Raw genomic sequence first — 21,653 nt, forward strand, 5'->3', positions numbered from 1 at the left:
ACACATTAGCAATTAACTTTCAAGTTATTTATGATGAAGGAGAGGACTTGTAACATACTACACCAACACAGCACTTGAGATAAAGCAATGTTTAGAATTAGCCTATTGTAATTATTTCAAATACAGATTCTTCAAACCAGTTCACTCGAAACAGCAAACAACTGCTTCTGTTTGTTCACCAGCTAAAATGAATTAAGCTTCTTCAGTCAATAAAGTACATTAACTGAGAACCTGCCTTTTTTTTCCCCGTGTTATCAACACATTCAGTTTCTCTCTTATACAGACAAGAAAAAGGAATGTGAAAGCTAAAAGGATAAATACTGTTCATCTTGAAAGATTTCTACAAACAACTCACTGAGCAGAGAGACATTTACACTGTACAAAGATATGAAAACAGTAAAGTAAGATTTTGACAGTGGCAGTTGAGTAAATCCTGGCTTGGATTAAACAGATTCACTATTGAATAATCAAGGCACTAATATAATTCACTCTACTCCTGTGGTAATTACATGTCCAAAAAACATAATCAACATCTTTAACATGATACTACCAAAACATACAATTTTAAAAAGACAAAAAAAAAAAAAAAAAAATCAAGTTGTATGTACTGCAGATGATTTTAAGTCCCTTTCAACTTTGGTAGATTTACAGTTGTTGTTAGATATGTTGGCGTGGCATTCACTATGAAGCAATATACACACACTAAACCAAGCTGTTGCCATTAAAAACTTTTATTTTGAGAGTCTTAAGATCAAACAAGCATGTTAGCAGGGAACATCAGGCATGATCAGTGCACATAGACTTAGAACTGGTGGTTCTTTGCTGTATACTCCATCCCATCTGATGCCAAAGAAATAAAGAAGCAATTTTCATGTAGGTACTACAGAAATAGGTCTTCAAGAGTTATTCAAATACAGGAAGTAACAGTCTTGCATACTAACTTGAAATATTTTTAGGTGGTAGGATATTTGGGAGAAAGTGAAGTGTACATTCAAATGTTCTTATTCATCTCTTGTTATCATATCAAGATAAAAGAGCCTTCATTAACAGAAACAGATGACAGGTCTGTCGATGTAAGCAGATGACTAAATTCCTTGCCCCAAAGTAACTCCAATGTCTAATTCCAACCCAACTCCTGAAAATATATGTTAGATAACCAGGTACACGTCTGAGGACTGCACAGAAATAACCATCAAGTTTGAGGCCCCTGATCCTGCTGTTCCCTATCCTCAGCCTATATGACAAAGTTCTAAGGAGCAAGACTTTTGTAACTTCCTGAACTGGGACTTTGAGTGATAAATAGAAAACACGCAATACAAGATGTATCACCAAAGTTTCTAATGCAATCTTAGCTAATTGGCATAATTGCCTTACTTACCCTGAACAGCTAAACCAGCCAGATGGATTGCTTGTTCCAGCGTGCAAGGAATGTTGCCCTCCAAGATATCTTTCTTTAATTGCAAATAATACTGATACCTACATGGGAAAAAAGAAAAAGTTAACATAGGCTTCCTAATACGAAGAGAGTGCAGATGAATATGCCAGCATTTTCTATTCCTCTCTACATTCCACAGCTTGTGTGGAGGGCAGTCTTTCTCATCAGTTGGAACCACTGTCTCGTAGTACTTGTTAACTCTTTCATTAGCTTTCACATATCACTGCAGAATCAAATACTGCTACCTCTTACAACAATCTTCACGATTTCTACCTACTACCATACCCTCATATTTTTTTTTCTATTTACCTTCCTTAATATTCTTCTTATGTCTTTAAAATGTTCAGTACACTATTTTATTACTGCATTCTCCTCCAGTAAATCTAACATTGCACATTCCTTCAATCACAATATTGACTTTCATTTCTGCATTACAACCTCGGAATAAGTTTGTTCTTACTCCCAAGGTAACTTTTTTTCCCCTTTAATCCGACCTTTTCTTGGGTTGTCTCTTGTACATGCAGCCACTACTAGCTGTACCATTTGTCCACAGTCTGAACCACTATTTACTTTCATTTTTAAGCCCCTTTCAGTCGTCCATGAAACACCCTATCTTGATTCCAAAACACCTCAAAACTAAAAAATGCCACTATGATTATATGGACTTTGCCAAGAAAGACACCTGTCTTCTGTAAGTCTAGTTTTAAAAGTTGCTGAACTTCCTCATATTTTATGTTTACTCTCCTGAAGTAAAGCTTTAATACTGAGAACATGGAAACGTGTGCTGCAATTCATTCAGTGATTAGAAAGACCAGGTAGACAGCACACAAATTTTCATCAGGCTAAAAGACGACTCTTCCCTCAGTATTTAACAGCCTGCTAAATACAGTGAGTTTATAAATACTGTTTAGGCTCTTCTGGATCCTAATGTAAAACGATAGTACACCATATTGCAGTATGTAACATCCTTACACAACACACACAAGAAAAACTGGAACTAAACCCAGGCCTTAAGGAAAAGAAAAAGCCACTGCATATCAAGGCATTTGGGGAAATAAATCTCTCCAGTCAATCAGTAAAACCTAAGTTCTTTCCAGAGAACTGCTATTAAAAGTAAGAAGATGAAGAATTGTAACATTATTTGGTGAAGGCAAAAGAGACAGTATTTGCACTATGACATTTCCATCTCTTGGTACACATTAAACATATAATTTGCCTAAACATGCTCAATCTCATTTATATTGAAAAGGTGTGAAAAAAATCCACTGATTTCTAAAAGTAATCCAGATTCTCACTATTGGACATCAAAGCAAGTACCATTCTTTAGGGCTTGAGTATAAGGCTGGCACATAAATTCCTGCTTTCTACATGGCAACACACTGCAAAATTGCTGTTAAAGCTCCAGCATAAACATCATGGTCTTTAAATGCATACCAAAAGAATATCCAGGGCTTTTCAGACAATTTAGCTATTTAATGCAACATCATGACACCTGTCTTACTCTAATGCATCCTAGAAGTACACCAAGAAGCACAGAAGGAACTAAAACACTTTGAAGCCCAGCCATGCAAGTATGCCTATCAGGAATTTATTAAAACCAAATTTCAGTAAGATCATAAAAAAGTTATTGTTTGATCAGTTTATAAAAAAATTTAAATATTCAAAAGGGAAATAAATACACAATGTGAACATAAATTCCACCTAAAATAATAATTTCCATTTCTGTAGAGGTATGGGAGGGGAAAGCAGACAATTTTTAAATTAATCACACATTTCGGAATGCTGAAAGCAAAATTACAGGCATATGTATGAGGTTTACCTGGTAATCTCTTGCTGAAGCTGAGCAACAGTAGGCACATAGAACACTACTCCAAAATACACAGTTGGCTCCAAGGCATATTTGTCCAGTTGCTTTTTCAGAGGCTTGTCCAAATCTACCCATCTGCGCTGATTCTGCTTATTATAATACCATAGACTGAAATATGTAATCTAAAAAAGGCATATCAATGATGGAAAAAGTTACTATATAGAAAAAATACATTGTATGTAGGTCTTGCTACTTAGAAATAAAGGTTTTAAAACACTAAATCTGTGCTTTACTGAAAAGAGAACTGGAGAGACATTTAATACCAAAGGCAGGCATTACTTCCAGATAAGCAATCCATGTACATAAGGTCCTCCGCCTAAAACATTACTGAACCCACTCTTTATTTGCAAACACCCCCTTAACCTTGTGGCAACTCACAGATGTCAGTAGTAAGGACTTGTATATGACAGAAAAACTAAGGCAAGTGAGGAAGGCAAACAGATAATGACATGGAACAGCAGGAGAGCAAAGTATGGCTTCTCATGGCAACTGCCAGGCAGGCTCACATGGGATGCTGAAGGACAAAAGAGCACTGAACAGCTGCTCAAAGACAAGCACATAAAAGCACATATATGGGATCATCCCATGAACAAGAAAGTGACCAGAGCAGCAAGTTACCTCGCCTGAGCAAGCAACTCCTGCCTAAGCCAAAACACAAAATATAGTATGCTCTGGAACAGAGTGCATTGAGAGGCTAAGGAATATCCATCCCTGGAATGTCAAAATTCCACTGGATCACATCTTGGGCAATGCAATCTAGCTTTAGTTAGATCTCTCAGAGGAGTTTGGAGCAGAATATTTTTAATCACTGCACAATATAGTTCTAAATCCACACTGTAGAGCCACCCATTCAAATTAAAATTACTCCTCTATGTTTGAACTGATTAAAATCTGCTTTTGTATTTCATTCAGTTCTGGACCAGCAAACAGATGGGGACTGGAAAATATTCATGTAATTATTATGGCAAAACCAGAAATAATTACCAGTTTTTGTAACTGAGGAAGGGAGATAAGAGAATGCTACAAACTACCAATTACATTTGTAAGCATCCACATGGCAATTCTCCAAGTCTTTGCTACATACTCATTATTATATGTAGAAATGGTAGAAATATCAACACCTTTAATCCAAGGCTTTTCTTTACATATTTTCAGAAGTTGATTTACAAAGCTATTAAGGATGAAGTTTTATAAAACAATGGACTATTCATCATAATATCTTTTTAATATCAATAATTTCTGTGAATTAGACTTGAAAAAACTGCCAACCTTACAAATAAAGTGTTTACTATTTTTTTCTCAGAACCTCTAGCATTTCTATTCTTTGGAGCACAGATTTGAAATTCCTCACTCTGCAGACCTGTCACATGAGGAGAGATGCTGGAGCTGAGTAAGGCAGCACAATCCACTCCCCGCGTAACAGCCAGCACAACTAAGGAAAGGCAACTGGTGACAGCTGTAAGCGACTCTTCTGAGAGGTCTGGAGGTCCCTGTTTGCCAGCCTGATGCACTCTCTAGAAGTGTGCTGCTTATTGGGATGCCATCAAGCTTAGGGGTCAGGATTAAAGGGAAGGTGGGGCCAAGTGACATAGTGGGAGTCTGGTAGAGGCCACTCAATCAGGAAAACCAAGTGGACAAGGCCCTCTATAAACAGATAGGAGCAGGATTTCAACGACCTGGACATCTGCTGAAGGGACAACACAGCAGATGATAAACAATCTATTTGTTTTGTGGAATGTGTTGATGATTTCTTCCTTTTCCAAGTGACAGAAGAGCCAATGAGGAGAGGTGCTATGCTAGACCTTTTTCCTCACCAAAGGATAGGGGCTGGTGGGAATGTGAAGCTCAAGGGTAGCCTTGGCTGTAGTGATCAGGCAAGCTCACTACCCTGGCTTTAAGAAGAGTGGACTTTGGCTTCTTCGGGGATCTGGTTGATAGAGTACCACAGGATAAAGCCCAGGAGGGAATAGGGGGCCCAAGAAAGCTGGTGAATATTCAAGGATTACCCTCTCCAAGTTCAGGAGTGATGTGTTTCAACAAAAAGGATGTCAGGAAAAAACACCAGGAGGCCTGCATGGGTAAGACAAGATGCTCCTGGACAATCTCAAACACAAAAAGAGAAGCCTACAGAGGGTGGAATCAAGGACAGGCTGCTTGGCCAGAATACAGAGAAATTGTCCAAACAGACCAGGATCAGGTTAGGGAAGCTAAAGCCCTCATAGAATTAAATCTGGCCAAGGACATCAAGTGCAACAAGAAAAGCTTCTATAAATACATTGGTGATCAAAGGAAGACTAGAGAAAATGTATGTCCATTCTGGAAGGAATCAGAAGACCTGGTTACCTGGGACATGGAAAAGGCTGAGGTACTCAATGACTTTTTGCCTTAGTCTTTACCAGCAAGTCCTCCAGTCACAAAGTTCAAGTTCCAGAAGACAGAGGCAAGGGAATTTCCAAGTGCAGAAGATCAGGTTTGAGGCCATCTAAGGAACCCATAGGTGCATGAGTCCATGGGATCTGATGAAATTTAACTGCAGGTCCTGAGGGAAATGGCAGATGAATTTGCTAAGCCACTATCCATCACACTTCAAAAGTCACTGCAGTTTAATGAAGTTCCCTATTTTTAAAAAGGAAGACTTGCAGAACTAGAGGCCTATCAGTCTCATCTATGTAACTACCAAGACAACAAAGAAGATCCTCCTGGAAAATATGCTAAGGCATGTGGAAAATAAGGAGATGACTGGTGACAGCCAACATAGCTTCATTAAGGGCAAATTGAGCCTGACAAATTTGGTGGCCTTCTACAATGGGGCCACAGCACTGGTGGACACAGGCAGAGTGACTACAGAGAGTCATCTACCTAGACTTGTGCAAAACTGTCCCACACGACATCCTTGTCACTAAATGAAGAGACACAGATCTCACAGATGGACTACTTAGCGGATAAGGAATTGGCTGGATGGTGGCACTCAGAGTTATGGCCAACAGTTCAATGTCCAAGTGGAGATCAGTGCCATTCCTCAGGGTTTTGTATGGGGATCAGCGCTTTAATATCTTTGCCAGTGACACAAATAGTGGGATTGAGTCCAGACTCAGCAAATTTGCTGGTTACACTAACATGCTTGAGGGAACATGCCATCCAGGGGGACCTTGATAGGCTTGAGAAGTGGGCCCATGCAAACCTCATGAGGTTCAGCAAGGCCAAGCACAAGGTCGTACACATGGGCTGGGACAATCACAAGCACAAATAAAGGCTGGGTGAAAAATTGAGAGCAGCCCTGAGGAGAAGGGTAAAGGGCAGGTGTCAGGAGGTTGGAGCCAGGCTGTTCTCAGTGATATCCTATGGTAGGAAAAGGGTCAACGGGTATAAGCTGGAACACAAGAAGTTCCAAAGAAATATAAGGAAGAATTTCTTCACTGTGAGGGTGAGGGAGTACTGGCACAGGCTGCCCAGATGGGTTGTGGAATCTCCTTCTCTGGAGACATTCAAAACCCACCTGGATGAGTTCCTGTGTGACCTACTCTAGGTGGCCTTGCTCTGGCAAGGGGGTTGGACTGGATGATCTTTCAAGGTTTCTTCCAACCCTTAAGATTCCGAGATTCTGTGATTGGGGGTTTTGGTCAATAAGAAGCTAAACAAGGCCCAGCAATGTGCATTTGCAGCTTAGAAAGTCATACCCTGGGCTGCATCAAAAGAATCACAGCCAGTAGGTCATGGGAGGTGATTCTCCCCTTTCACTCTTTCACACTGCCCTTTCACCCCATGAGATCCCACCTGGAGTACTGTTGGAACAAGTCAAGAGAAGGACCATGAAGATGATCAGAGGACTGAAGCATCTCTCCTTCAAAGACAGGCTGACAGAGTTGGGGCTGTCGAGTCTGGAGAAGAAAGGTTCTGGGGAGACCTTATAGCAGCCTTCCAGCACCTAAAAGGGTCTACGAGCAAGCCAAAGAAGGACTTTTTAGAAGGGCATGTATGTAGTGATAGGACAAGGAGTAATAGCTCCAAACTGAAAGAGCATAGATCTAGATTTGATATTTGGAAGAAAATCTTCACCATGAGGGTGGTGAGGCACTGGAACAGGCTATCCAGAGATGCTGTGGATGCTCCACTCCTGCAAGCATTCAAGGCCACATTGGACTGGGCTTTGAGCAACCTGGTCTAGCCCATGGCAGGGAGTTGAAATTAAACGATCTTTAAGGTCCCTTCCAACCCAAACAATTCAGTGATTATACTAAAAATCCTCCAAATTAAAATTATTGTTACCATGACAGAATAACAGAACCTTCAGTATTCAGAAGATTACAAAAAGTTAGAATGAAGTTAGCCCCCTAAACTTTCATTGAGATCTCTTCTGCAAACTCTGAGACAACTCTGGTCCTATTTGATAAAAAGGCAGGCTGTAATACAAAAAATAAATTGAATTAGACATGTTCATAGAAGAAAAGATCAGTTTTTCAGTATAGTGGGAGATATCTGGATAAAAGGCAAAATGCTGATAAATACAAAATAGTTTCATGGCTGGGAAAGTTTAAAAAACACCACAGAGAAACAGGCTATATTCCCACATCAGAAACAGAGTTGTCTTTTAAAGGAAATTCTACTAATGAAATTTTTCACAGGTGGAAACAATGTGCTCTTCACTTCTGAAAACTAAGACTCAAATTTATTAAGTCATAAATACTTCCAGTTTCAAAGGGACAAAACAAAGATGGCTCTGAATAAAAACACCATAAACAACACTGTTTTCTAAATTTTGCAGCCCAGACACACAAAGTTTGCTGATACCTTAGGAAACATTTTCTTTTATTTCTGTGTGTCAATCTCCAATCAAAAGATACAGTGTGTGGTAACCTCTATCACCCCATAAGGACATTAAGAAGACAGTATCTTAAGATTCCGTAAGATATGTAAGAATTCAAATGGTAATACCACATAAACTCCATTAAGAAATAATACGTTCACTGCAACATGGCACACTGAAAAGGATAAACTGTGTCAAATGACTACTCCTCAATCCTTCCTGCAGAATGAATAAGGAAAGGAATGCATGTAAAAAAATGTTATTTCTCTTTCATTACAAGGCCGTTAACACCACGTGCATGGTCACAGGAGCCAAAATCACACAGTGAAGTCAACATCCTTAACTGCTGAGTGTTATACATGCAACTCAGATATAATGCAAGGCAGTAAATTAGACCAAAAAAAAAAAAGTTAAAGTTGAACTACATGTTGAGAGCTTTTTGATCTCACTTGCGAGGAATAGTTCAAAAAAGAAAGTCCACTGTGCTGTCCTAGCTCACCTGTCCAAGAGGTGAACCACATCAGCCTCAAGCTGAGTGAGATCTGAAACATCAAACTGCAACCTTCTGGGTGAGAGCAGAAGCCAAGGCAGAGACTGAAACCTAAGGGTAACAGCTAGAGAACCACAGAGGCACACCAATAAAGTTGAAGACTTTTATAAAAGCTACCACACAAACACTTCTGGAAACCAAAAATGTATGCAAAAATTTCTAGGCAACTGTTGAATAACTTTCATCCACAGCCTGGGCGTATTCAAAGCAGCACAGATGTGTAACAAAACCGTAAGGACAGAAAGAGTACCAACTTCTGTTAACACCATCACTGCTTCAAACTCTTTGGTGTAAGATAGTTCTAGTTCTACATCCTGAAATCTAAATTGAAAGTATAGCCTATTTTTAAGGTATGATGATAATTGCACTAGTCCATTCCTTTAAAACACTGACTGCTTTTCTTCACCTACATGCAGAAGCAAGTAGTTGCTGACAAAACAAGACTAAGAGAAATGTTTCCACATTTTAAAATAATCTCTGGAATCCAGCATGTTTTTAAACAAGATCTTTCTCCGATAGGATTTTCCCTTACAAACCCCTCCAATCTGGACTATCAAAATTAATATGAAAGCCAAGCAAAACACTATGGACCAAAGCTTGTCGTTCTGACTTGCACACAAACCTTTCACTTTACTTCAAGGGCAGAATTTGATCCGGTGAGTTTGCAGAGGAGCTTATGCACCCTGGAATATTCGCACTGATTAAAATAGAATCCATTTTTATTCATTGCTAAAACATTTTATTATTAGCAGCTCAGGACAACAACCAGTGCTAGAAAGAATGTAATGATATAATTCTTAAAATATGTTAAGCTGTTAAGATTAACACTACCTTGAGGTTTCATTTATTTTAGTGACTTGTTCATGACCCAATCCCTTTGAGGAAAATCAAATAGAAATAAGAAGAATATATGATTTCCCCAGAGTTACTTTCTACCTAGCTGCTTTCTGCCACTATGGCCAGGAATAGTAAGCATTTTTGCATACAAGTTCAAGAGTTACCAAGATCACAAGCACAGCAGAAGCCCAACACAGTATTAAAGCTCAACTTGATGGGAGTGGAGTGACTTCGTCTATGAACTCAATCAGACTTCTTAAGCTAAGCAAGGGAGTTTTGTCAAGTATTAGTGCCGCAAAACTGCATTGCTGTAGGTGACTGTATCGTATCTTTTGGCATGATGTATGATGAGAGTCAGAGAAGTGGGGCTAATCAGTCTTAATAAGAGACTAAAATAAAACCTTACTGTGGACTTCAACTGCCTAAGAGCAGGGCACAGAGAAGACAGAATCAGACTCTTCTTGGAAGTGCTCACTGTAAATCTAAGAAGCACTGGGCACAGGCTGCAATATGGGAAATTCCATCTAGATCAGGAACAAAAATTCACGACAAAGCTGGCAAAACACTGTAACTGATAGGCCAAAAAAGGTGTTCCAGAAGGTGGGATTGTGCAACCCCCAGAGGTCCCTTCCAACTCAAACTATTATGTGATTCTATGTCATTATAGAATTAGTGCCGATAAACAGATTACTGGGAAATTATTGGATGTATTTAAGTTACATTTTACAAACCTATTCAAAACTGAGCTTTAAATCTTAAAATTCTCATCAGTTTCCAAATCCATTGAGCATACTTTGCTGTTCCTTGTCTACTTTATTACTTGAAATGGCATCAATGAGATACTCCTTCTGCCTTGTAGCAACTGCTTGGTATTAGCTGCAATTAACTGCTGCATTTCATTTAATTTTCCTTAATATGGATCAGCCTCATCTTTAATATATTCCAATTTGGCTTGAATCTAAACATCATTTGTATATGTTCATTATTCTGATTAACAATAAAAAAAAAGTTTTAATATAGAATCTCAGGGCCTATTTTGGTCACAGTTTACATTACCTAGAAAAGAAACAAAAATAACAAATGTATATGCCATATATCAAACATGTAATCATATCACTTGAGCTTAACGGCACCTATCATGATCCTCAAACTCAACCATCTCTTCCATTTATTAGCAATAGAATATAAAGAAAAAGTGATGTATAAAGATGTATAAAGATGTATAAAGATGTATAAAGATGTATAAAGATGTATAAAGATGTATAAAGATGTATAAAGATGTATAAAGATGTATAAAGATGTATAAAGATGTATAAAGATGTATAAAGATGTATAAAGATGTATAAAGATGTATAAAGATGTATAAAGATGTATAAAGATGTGAGGTAAGAAGTAAAATTTAAAAATTCAAAACAGTAACAAGATTTACAGAAGAATATAATAAAAATATTTTTTCTGGTTCCTCTTTTACACCAGTACATACAAACAAAATAAGGCATAGGACTTCTACTGAACAGAGGGTTGAAAAACACCCCATTGTTGAAGGATAAGCACTGCAGTTGGATTTAGAAAGTCCCAGTTCACTCAAGGGCTCCATTGTGCCTTGCTTTACTATATGCTTGGATATAAAACAGCTTCTACCATCAGGATATCACAGTATAAATAACCTACATGCAAGAGAATCAGATAAATAATCTTGTACTACGCATGACAACCAGACACCAAGTGGAAGCTTTACCCTACACCCAATGTTAAGAATTATGGAAGGAGATAAGAAGCCTCGAAAATTCTCCAGAAACCCCACTCTTATCACAGCAGACAATCTCCATAGATCTTCCAAGTCTCTAGCAGAGAAAGGATTTGGAACAGCCTGGACTTGCCAGTGCACAATATCCAAGACTTCCTGAAGAAAAAAAATGCCTGAGAGTCCTGCTGTGTACAAGCCATTGAGTGGAAAGTTGCACTCCTCTGCATACTACCACAACCAATTCTTCTTGCAGAAAAATGAAGACAACTGCCTAACCTCATAAAAACCTCCCCTTTTCCTCCATCTTGAAGCTACTCACTTTAGAGTACTTTCGCTTATACTATTTTTGTTCTAGTACTGATGATATCTTCAACTGTAGCTTCAGCAAAGACTGTTTAGCAGGGTAGTTATATGAATGCAGAGAGAAGTCAGACTTAAGTTTTAATAGTTTTCTAACAGGCAAGGCAGATTCTCTTGTTCATTCATTAGACAATGGTAAACTGGCTTAATTAAAAGCTGAAGAGCAATATCTTCATAGTGCACAAATGACATCATATGCAAGATATATTAAAATCTGAATCTCTTGCAGAAACAGGTCAGACCAAGAAACAAAGAAATACATTCTTTAAAAAAAAATGTGTTACTTTCCCCCACTGCTGTCCAAGGCTCTGAGAAGGATGGACTCATACATCTGCATTTGACTCACATCTTCTACAGCACTGACTTTAAAAGGAGTACCAGGTTCCCATTCATCAGAGGCTTAAATCTTTACAACAGGGAAAATTAAAATTTCAGTGTAGTCTAAAAATCTAAACGATAAATTCATGCCTTTGCTTCACAAGAAAAAGAAACCTTCTCTGACAAAGTTACTATAAAACCATACAGTAATTCACAAACATTGTGACAGTGAAAAAAAATTCAATTAAGTGGTATATTCAAATCCTGACCTAACTTTTTAAAAAAACCTAAAGCAATCAGAGGCAAAGCTTCCTAATTGCCACTATTGCTTTCAAGAAAAACCTTAATTTTGTGCTGCTCAGTATAATAAGACTGAGTTCAAATCCTGCACCTGAATGTATAGCTTTTTTGTCTTGAGAAAAAGGAGACTACAATAATTGCACTGAGGCAATTACCGATTTTTTTGGTCCTTGAATCTCTGTCCCTCATTTTTCTTGGTGCCTAATTACAGTACACTTTTAATTAATACATACTTTAGGAGTCAAGTTGGGTTTTCAGTTATGTAGTGTCTTTTAAATTCGTTAAACACTGAAGATCTGTATTTGTATATATATTCCTCCATTACAAATTCTTCTTTCCTAATTTTAAAGAAAATCTGTTTCAGAGAGGCAGTCAGAGCTCTTCAACCACCAACACTGCCTCTCCTCTGATTTTTGTAAGGCATAAATGTAATTATGTTAGTGACCTCTCTGTAGCGACTTGGCCCAACTTTATTTGCTGGTCAATACATTTATTGAGACATGTACATGGAAGATTATTTATGGTTGCACATGGTCTTCACTATGCAAAAAAACCTCTTATTTAAGAAAATACCACCCTGAACAAAAAGGGGCTTTTTTGTGTTTTCTTCAAGCAGTAGCTGATATTTTACTATTGAGAGCAAAGTATTACAGCATTGTTCAAGCATTACTGAATCACTGTTCCAGAACTTCAAAGTTATTCAAGATCTGCATAACCTTGATTCCTTCTTTCCTATTCATGTCCAAAACAAACACAGGAACTTGCAAATGCACAGCACACACTCTCTATAGAAAATTCCCTACCATTAGTTCTTGTACTCGGGACCAAATCTCTACCACACATCTGCAATTAAGTCACACTTTGCTTGTACACAGAAACAGAATTTGCCCCATCATTCTGGTTTCAAAGTGTCATTAGAAAACAGAAATAAAAGAAGATCCAGCAGAGAGGTAAATCAGTCCTAACATCTCCTGCCAAACATCCTATAGATACATAGCTGTATTAACATTTTTGTAAAACCACATTTCTGTGTTTTTAATAATGTTTCTAAGTGTTTAATTTGTACACTCATGCCTCAGATGAAAGATGAGCAGTGTTGCACATGCTTTTTGAGGCAGTTAACAATCAGAGCTCTCAGCGGCTTTTCAAAACTTGTCATTCCAGAACAGTTTTCCGCAACAAATACAGCTTTTTGCATACTTCAAGTGTGGTTATAGCTCTCTCACAGGATAAAAGACAGGCTGCACTACAAAGAATAAGTAACCTATGTTCCCTGTTCCCTTTGGCATCTTTCCCCAGTTCCTCAGTTTGAGAGAGCTGGTTTATATATCCATTGCTGATGAGTCACATTCTGGGAATACCAGAAAATGTCCTTATTTTAATACATTAATTTCACTTTTCTCTAAAGTCTGCCATCCAGTAAAAAAAACAAATTGGCAACATACCTAAGGCTTCTTAAAGCCTAACCATGTGTCCATACTAGTATACGACTTGGAAATGGAGAAGTACTAACTGAAAATCAGAAAAAAAACCCAGTGTTTAGCTACACCAAGCATAGTTTGGAGACTACTCATCTACATAAAGTTAAAACACATATCTTAGAACACTGCACATTAAAAATAAGCTGTTCAGTTCACTATCAGTAATTTCAGTAACTGCAAACCAGAGAGAAAGAGGTATTTACAAATTTTACCACTCAATATGTAAAAAGGTAGAGATTCCCCTCATACCTCCTGCCAAAAACTCTTCTGAAGGTGCAAGGGAACCACATGCATAGCCCATCTATGGTAATCTCAAACTGATGCTCGGTTTTAATAACTACAGTAAGTCTCAATAGTCACATAAACAGTCATAGTTCAATGTTTAACATTTTGAGTTCACACTCAAGCTTTAAGGGTGTTTAGCACAGCAACAATATGCAGTATCTTACAGAAAGTACTCCGTATTTTGCAGTATCAAGGACTAGCATTGTTTTCGCAGATTTAAGTGAAGTGCTGAGCACATTTTTCTTTCTGAAAACTTTCTACGAAGCAAACAGCCAGGAATGATCCAGTAGCTGCTTCGCAAATCTGACTATTTAAAGGCAGAAAAACATTTTCTGAAAGCAAGCTCTGGAAAGTAATTTATAACCCTATTTTCCATTCCCTTTTATTGCAACACATTTTCCTGCCAAAATAATCCAGGCAAGTATGCATGACTGAAGGAATCTGCTCAGAGTTCAACAGTGTACTGTCAACTCCCTTAATCTGATATATGACTAGAGGCAACTGCCATCTTCCTCCTTTTTTTTTTAAATAAAAAACACTCTGATTTTTAAGAATAGCTGAAAAAAACCTGCATCTCCAGCACTCTGTTACTAGTTCAATAAAAGCTAGAAGTCATCATTCAGAAAGATAAAGCCTTTGTATTTTGCAAACCAAATATAGTTAAAATTCTTCACCTTTCGTTGACTTTCCAGTGACATCTGAAAGCAGAGAGAGGTAAAACTGACAAACTCTATTCACACAACAATAACTGAATTTGAAATATACGACATCTGATGTGCTCTAAGTAAAGACTAAGGCCTCGAGAGTAGATTCTCCCTTTGCTAGAAGGAGCAAGGCAAAAAGTCATACCCTTTCACAGGACTGCATTGTTCCAAAACAACTGTACACTAAAGTAATATTTGCAGAATCCATAAGCATGCATATTAGGAATGAAAACAACCACAGTAAACAAGCACATAGAGATTCATGGACTCACATTGAAGCAGAAAAAAAAAAATCTGAAAATAATTAACTACATATAGCATTTCATGCTGAGAAACCCTATGGTAATATGGTAAAGGTTTGCAACCTGATCCAGATGAACCTGCTTCTGAAGGGGGTTTGGACTAGATGATCTCTAAAGGTCCATTCCAATCCTACCATTCTATGATTCTATGATTCTAGTGCTGTGTACAGTAACATATGTTTGCAGGATTGAGTCCTATTATTTGCTCAATATGTGCGCAAAGCTGTAAGTAGTTGCCATTGCTTGACAATGAAAATATAACTGTGACTTTCTGAAATGTTGTAAGACAACAATTATTTTCATGATTACTCTTATTTTGGCTACCTAAGTTCAGGGGTTTCATCCTATGTTTTAAACCCATATTCAAAACACTATTATATGGCAGATCACATAACAGAGCAAAAGCAGCTTTTTCAGAAGAATGTTAGTAACACTAAACTTGTACTGTAAGTTTTCTCCCTCCTGCCCCCCAAATGTGCACATGCTGTCACAGTTTAATGACTGCAAAATGAACTAAACCTTTCCAGACTCTAGTGGGAAATGTCAGTTTACATAGGACCAAGAGCATTCAACTACTGCAATGAAATCCACCCATGTTCAACAAAATGATCTGACAATGATGTTGGTTCATATGACAGTAATCTATGTAGAGATCTACAAACAACATTTTGCAGATGTAATTCACTCAATATAGGAGATGTATGAATAATCACTAAATGTCTGGGAGAAGAGCAAATCTCAGTTGCAAAAGGATTTTTCAAAATACCAAATAAGGAATTTTTTTTTTTAAGGACAGGTTACACAGATGCATACAAATTCAACTGGCACAAACCTCGTTTCCTCATGAGGCCAGCATACAACCTGAATGACTATATGCTTATTCCAAGTCAATGTCTGCAAGCATGTTTGTGGTGTTTGAACAAGCAACACAAATAGTTGGTCACTCGTACACTTATCACATTTTGTGCTTTATGTTCTGCTCACAGAACTAATCCATCAGAAGAAAATACATGCATACAAATGACTCTTTCATATCTTTAGCACAAATAACAACTCTTTCAAATCTTGCAGTAACTCATAATCACATTACTTAGGCAGATTTTTTTCTGTTGTTGCTTTGTAGGCTGTTTTTTTTAACAGTGCTTTCAGCATTATAAGGTTTAAAAAACAGTTGCTTTGTTTATCCTTCTAAGCTACTATTCACTGTCACTTCTCACATGTCCTGCCCCTTGGTTCATTCCCTAGCTCTGTAAAATAACTTTTGCAACTGTTCTGGAGCAATCCAAGTCCCCATCAACACCAGAACATGAACAAACAAGACAAACACAAGGTAGTTGCTCCAGAAAAGAAATCAACCACCCCAAAAGGGTAAGGATTCACCACACAGGTCATCTAGTACCAGAGACAAAAGTCACTCTTCACTTGACAATTCACTTACCTCCCGCAATTCAAGCCTCTGAGCCACTGCTTCCAGACTTTCCTGGCCTGTGCTTTCCACTGACAGAGTGAACTCCACAAATTCATTGTTGAGCAGCTGGATGCGAGCCACCAAGCAACTCTTGCTGGATACTGTGTAACGTCGAGTTCGTTTCAATTTTAACCCGAAAGGTAGAGGCATCTTCTTTTTCCCTCACAGATGGTTACTGATAAAAAGCTACTACCACCCAGACCTTTGACAGCAGACAAGTAGCTATCTGCTCTCAAAAGGTAAGGAGCTGTAAAGTCTCCAGAAATCAACCAGCAGCAGCGGTATCCATTAAAGACAAGCAAGTTTTCCACCAAGAGGCAAGTAAAAGGAGCATATGCTGGAATCCTAATAAGGAGCAAAAGAGAATAAATACAAGAATCAGAAATGTTTTGACCGATAGGGGAATGGTAACATGGGAAAATAACACATATCTTTTTTCTAAATCTAAATATCAGTCTACTTTCCCAAACTGCAGAGCTGTTAGGCATTCAAATAATGAAATAAGCACCAGAGTTGCTGGTTTTCCCACACAAGACATCGGTCTTTGGCAAGCCAATTTATTTTTTTAAAAAATTCACAAGTGAATAATGAGTCTTAACCAAATGTGTCTGAAACATCTTAAAATAGATACTTTTAAACTGAACCAGTATTTAAATGAAATACCTCTATGAAGTCTGAGGTGTCTAAGTTATTTCTAATACTGAATAAAGCCATTTTCTTTAAGATCAAATCCAGCACTCTGGCTTGTTTTTTAGAGCAGCATGCAGCTTCCACCTATCTGTTGGACTAAACACAAAACCAAGCCCCATCAACGATTAGGGAAAGGAAAGAAAGACAGGAAGAGCAGCATCAAGGCTCACACTGAAGCCATTTCCTACTAGACAATAAAGATCTAAATCCTCTCATTTTCCCCGAATTACAGATAGCTGTACCATAATTTCTTATGCTAAAATGCCTCAGGTTATGCTTTGCTTCACCAAGACAGTATGTGAACTCTGAGAATCATTTATTTTCTATTTTTTCCTTGAAAAATACACTTATTGTCAGCCTAAAAGTAGGCATCCATTCCCCCACCTTTTGCAAACAACTTCATGCCTCCTCTCCCGTCAAGTCCGTAATATACATGCTTCACCCTTCTCTTTCAGATGTTTCCTTCACTCATGCACGCGAGCCTAAGAAATTTATGACTCCCATTAGTGCTGGTTTTCCGTAGGACATACAAAATAAAAACACCATGTACAGGGTGCTCGTCTGCCGAAGTATATGTGTTGAGAGCAAGCGGTACAGCGAGGCTGGGCACCGCGGCTACCACTGAAGTGAACGCGCTCCCAACGCTCGAGTCCGAGCCGCCATCGCCCCAGGGGGAGGGCCGGGCCGCAGGGCCGGGGGCCCCCGGTGCGGGGCCCAGGGTGTCCGCTGGCCCGAGCAGCGGCCTGCGCCTCGCGGCTACTACCCGCGGACTAGGCCAGGCCGGCCCCGGGGACCCCGGCGGGCCCGAGGGCCGGGCTGCTCCGCTGCCGAGGGCAGGCTACGCTTCTTCCTCTCATTGTTAGCTGCTGCTGCTGGCGTGGCGAGCTCTGCCTGGGGGGACCTCTAGTGGCACCGCCGCCCCGCCGCGAGGAAAAAATGAGAGCACCACCTACATATCGGCAAGATGATATTTATTAGTAGCACATTTTAGAAGGCATAATTTGATTTCTAAAACCTCTTACAATTATCAGACAGGAATAACATGTCCGCTTTATCTGGGGTGAGGGAGTCGAAGTAGTTGCTAGTGCACCTGTTTTTAAACTCAAAGGTACAGCTATAGCTACATGCTACTTGTACATTTATATACACATCAGACACTCAACACAACCTCAAACCTGAACCGCAAGCTTGAAGATCTCGAGTCACACGCCCTATTCCACTATAAGCAGCATGGCAAAGGAGAAAGGGAGGTGGGAAGATACTGAAGGCCTAATATGGGGAGAAAGAGGAGGCAGCACAGCATTTTTCCTCAGTGACATCTTTGAAACCCTACTCCAAAGACCTATAAGCATATTTCATTATCACACTTCTAATAATCTGGAAGCAGTTCTGTCCTACACAGTCCCCATCCTCAACAGATAACCACTTAAAGTCTTCACTGAATTTTAAAAAAAGGATCCAAACACTCATTTATTTTTGGGTGCAGCTGCAGAATAAGTAAATGACAGCAACAGGTTTCCCTGAAAAATTTAGGGATATGTAGGGACTCTTCACTTTATTACTCACTCTGCACTTTGATCCTCCAAAGCCTGCCCCCCTGGAGCAGCATGCGAGGAATGCTTTACAGACAGGAGCTTTTAGTTTCCTGCCCACTGCCAGCAGAATCTCACACCGGGTTTATTCCTGGTAGAGAAACTTGGCTGCCTGACTTCAGCTCATGTCCCCGGGGCCTGTTTTCCGATACATTCTATGCACAGTTACACACTTCAGTGCTACAGCGATGAGAAAAAAATACCTTTTTGAAAACTGTAGTCAGAAGCATAGTGTTGCTTTAATCTCAGTTATTACATAGTGCCAATATGAAAGATACTGAAACTTTTATGCCTCCATCAACAAAGTATTCTAAGGGTGTGCAAAAACAAATAAAATTGAAAAACATCACTAGCCAAGAGGCTGATCCTGACAGGTGAAACTCCCAAACATGCTGACATGAGGCCATCTCAGACTTGCAGTTGTTTGCTATGCAGACAGCTAGCAATGCAAGCAGAGGAAGGAAGTTTAGAGCAGAATTTTCAGAGCATGCCAGGAGTGCTCTTGAGGTTATGATCTGCTGTTTGCATTTATTGGTCTACTAAGCATTTACCCTAAATGATTTCATTTCAACATGGTACATGTCCGATGTAATCTTCAAGACTTCTGAAACACATTTATAATAAGGAAGACTTAAGTAACTAACTCCCAGTCCATGCCACAAAAGACCAACTCCGAAAAAACTAATTTCCTGGCATACAGTAAGTTAACACGGTAGAATAAAGGCAAGTTTGGTGAATAACACTGGGATATCATCATTCAGTAACTTCTACTGCTAGCCATGTGTACTTCTTGCAAACACGCTGTGCCACTTTTACTTGGCAGCTGTGCATTCTGCCATGCCAAGAGCTCTCTCATATTTGCCTCTGCATTACTTTAAATTCAGACACATCTGCACTGTTATCAAGCTATATCACCAAGGGTTACAAATCAAACTGACGACCTCTGCAATACAAAGCCTTTATATAGTGAGGCCTGGAATTTTCACACAACAGCTAAAAACATCTTTAGTGGCCTTACATTGTACATTTATATTTCAATGTAAACATGTACTTTAAAAAACATTATATTAGAATTTCAGCAACATGGCCATGACTGACACATGATTATTGATCACAGTGGTATCTTTCTCCTTTACCTACACCTCCCACTCTCTGATCAATAATTAGTATTTTACTTTACAAAGATTTTCGGAACAGCCTGCAGGAATGACAGTGTGCAAAATAAAACTGTGATATATTATGCTGAAAAAAGGGTTCCTATTATTTGTAATGTTTAAAATACATTTATTGAGAAATATCTGGGGAGCCAAAAAAACCCCCTTAGATTACTCCACCCTCCCCTTGTTTTACTAGCTAATCTTTGACGTGACTCTTGGACTGAAAGAGCAGCAATACGTGCATACCTCAAACCTCCCCTACCTCCATAAGCAGTTCCACAGACTTTACTTTTCAAAAAGTAAATGCCTAAAATTCTTCAGTCTTACAGTACAGAGTAGAGACGCTCACCAATTTTTTTCTACCGTGCCCGTGTTTTTTTCTTTACCTTTTGCAGCGATCCAAAGGCACCGAGTCTCCTTTCACATATGTTCAGCTGGAAAAAATCCACAGCACTCCGAGACTTTTTCTCCCGGAGACATCTCATCGGTATTCCTCGGGAACTGACTTACTGTGTTCCTCTCGCCCGAAACAGCTGCTATCTCGGCTAACCCACCTTCTTCTCAGATCACTCATAGTGAAAACATTCCTCACTTCCTGTCTCAAAAAACTTGCTCTGGGTATCATTCCACTGGGTAAAGAGCTGGGGGTGGAAGAAAATATTACAACAAAATAAACCTGTGCTAACCAGCTCTTCAGGCAGCCCCTTTCATGTGACGCTGCACTGCATGAGCACAAATTGCGTTCTCGGGAATATCTTGAAACCGCCCGTCTCCGTGTGCCTCTCTGTGTGTGCGTTTAATTTCTTTTCCTGGAGGCGTTCCCCTCGCTCTATCCATGCGGAAGGATACGCTGAAAGAATTAAAGCAAAGGCCCGTATGCTTGTAGCCCATTACCTCAGAGAGTTGGAATGCCTGGCAGGGAGAATGTCAGCAATGAACAGCTGCTTCTCTGGCTTCGGGGGCATTACAGAAATAGGGGTTACAACAAATAGCAGGCAATCCTTGTTCTTTTTAATCATATGATCATTTATTTTAAGCCTTTTCAATTAAGGCAAATCTCTTACCAAAAAATCTGCTGGCCTTATTTTTACTCAGTTTGGAAATATTTTGAGACTTTAATCTGTCTGTACTGCACCTATGCACATACATTTATGTCTGCAGCTAAAAACAAAAGTCCTTGTGAAGATTCAGCTGTTTGTAACATACCCAGCTAGAAAATGCAGATGAGAGACTGATCTTTCAGCCCTTGCTTGGACTTAAAACTCCCAAAGGTGTCCATAGAAATTATGTTCTTGGTTACAACTGTCTTAGAAAGACTTAAATGCATAGCAAGTAATATTAATAGTATTTAACCAATGTAAACATCATATAAAGGACTGCACTCCAGTCCCACAAATACATGGACATATATGTGTGCGTGTGCTCACGTGCATGAGACAAACAAAAGTATATTCAAACTTGAAAGAGGTCAGTGATGAGGAAAAAGGTAAAGTGAGTATGTGATTGCTGACTCATGACTATAAAACTTAGAAAGTGTTCTGGTAACGTAAAGCACACAAACATGCTACTGTCTGAGCAGGTCAAACCTGCAGATCCACTATGCAAACAGCACGTTACTCGGGAGGACGCTGCTTTCAGCTGAAACACGGAGGTATTTTTGCACTGTGATGAATTGTCCTGAATTCTCTTAGACACGATGAGCTTTCCTGTAATTGGTGGAATATCTCTATTTTTCCTTCCCCATACATCAGGCATA

At 39.0% G+C, this 21,653-nt stretch overlaps 1 protein-coding gene across 2 annotated transcripts in view; it reads right to left on the bottom strand.

Annotated features, from left to right (window-relative positions):
• The window catches only part of PTPN21 (protein tyrosine phosphatase non-receptor type 21), a 43,759-nt gene extending 23,060 nt beyond the window's left edge, over nt 1-20,699 (bottom strand). The window contains exons 1-5 of one of the 2 annotated variants that reach the window (XM_061997620.1): nt 20,284-20,699; nt 17,533-17,630; nt 16,429-16,803; nt 3,255-3,424; nt 1,379-1,476 (exon numbers count right to left, since the gene is read on the bottom strand). In XM_061997620.1, coding sequence (XP_061853604.1) covers nt 1,379-1,476; nt 3,255-3,424; nt 16,429-16,608 — 448 coding nt within the window. In that variant the 5' untranslated portion in view covers nt 16,609-16,803; nt 17,533-17,630; nt 20,284-20,699. The remainder of the gene's footprint in view (nt 1-1,378; nt 1,477-3,254; nt 3,425-16,428; nt 16,804-17,532; nt 17,631-20,283) is intronic. The other variant, XM_061997619.1, reaches the window with a different exon arrangement.
• Nucleotides 20,700-21,653: the final 954 nt, after the last annotated feature.

The sequence above is a fragment of the Colius striatus genome, chromosome 6 (genome assembly GCF_028858725.1).
Source record: "Colius striatus isolate bColStr4 chromosome 6, bColStr4.1.hap1, whole genome shotgun sequence".
Taxonomy (NCBI): domain Eukaryota; kingdom Metazoa; phylum Chordata; class Aves; order Coliiformes; family Coliidae; genus Colius; species Colius striatus.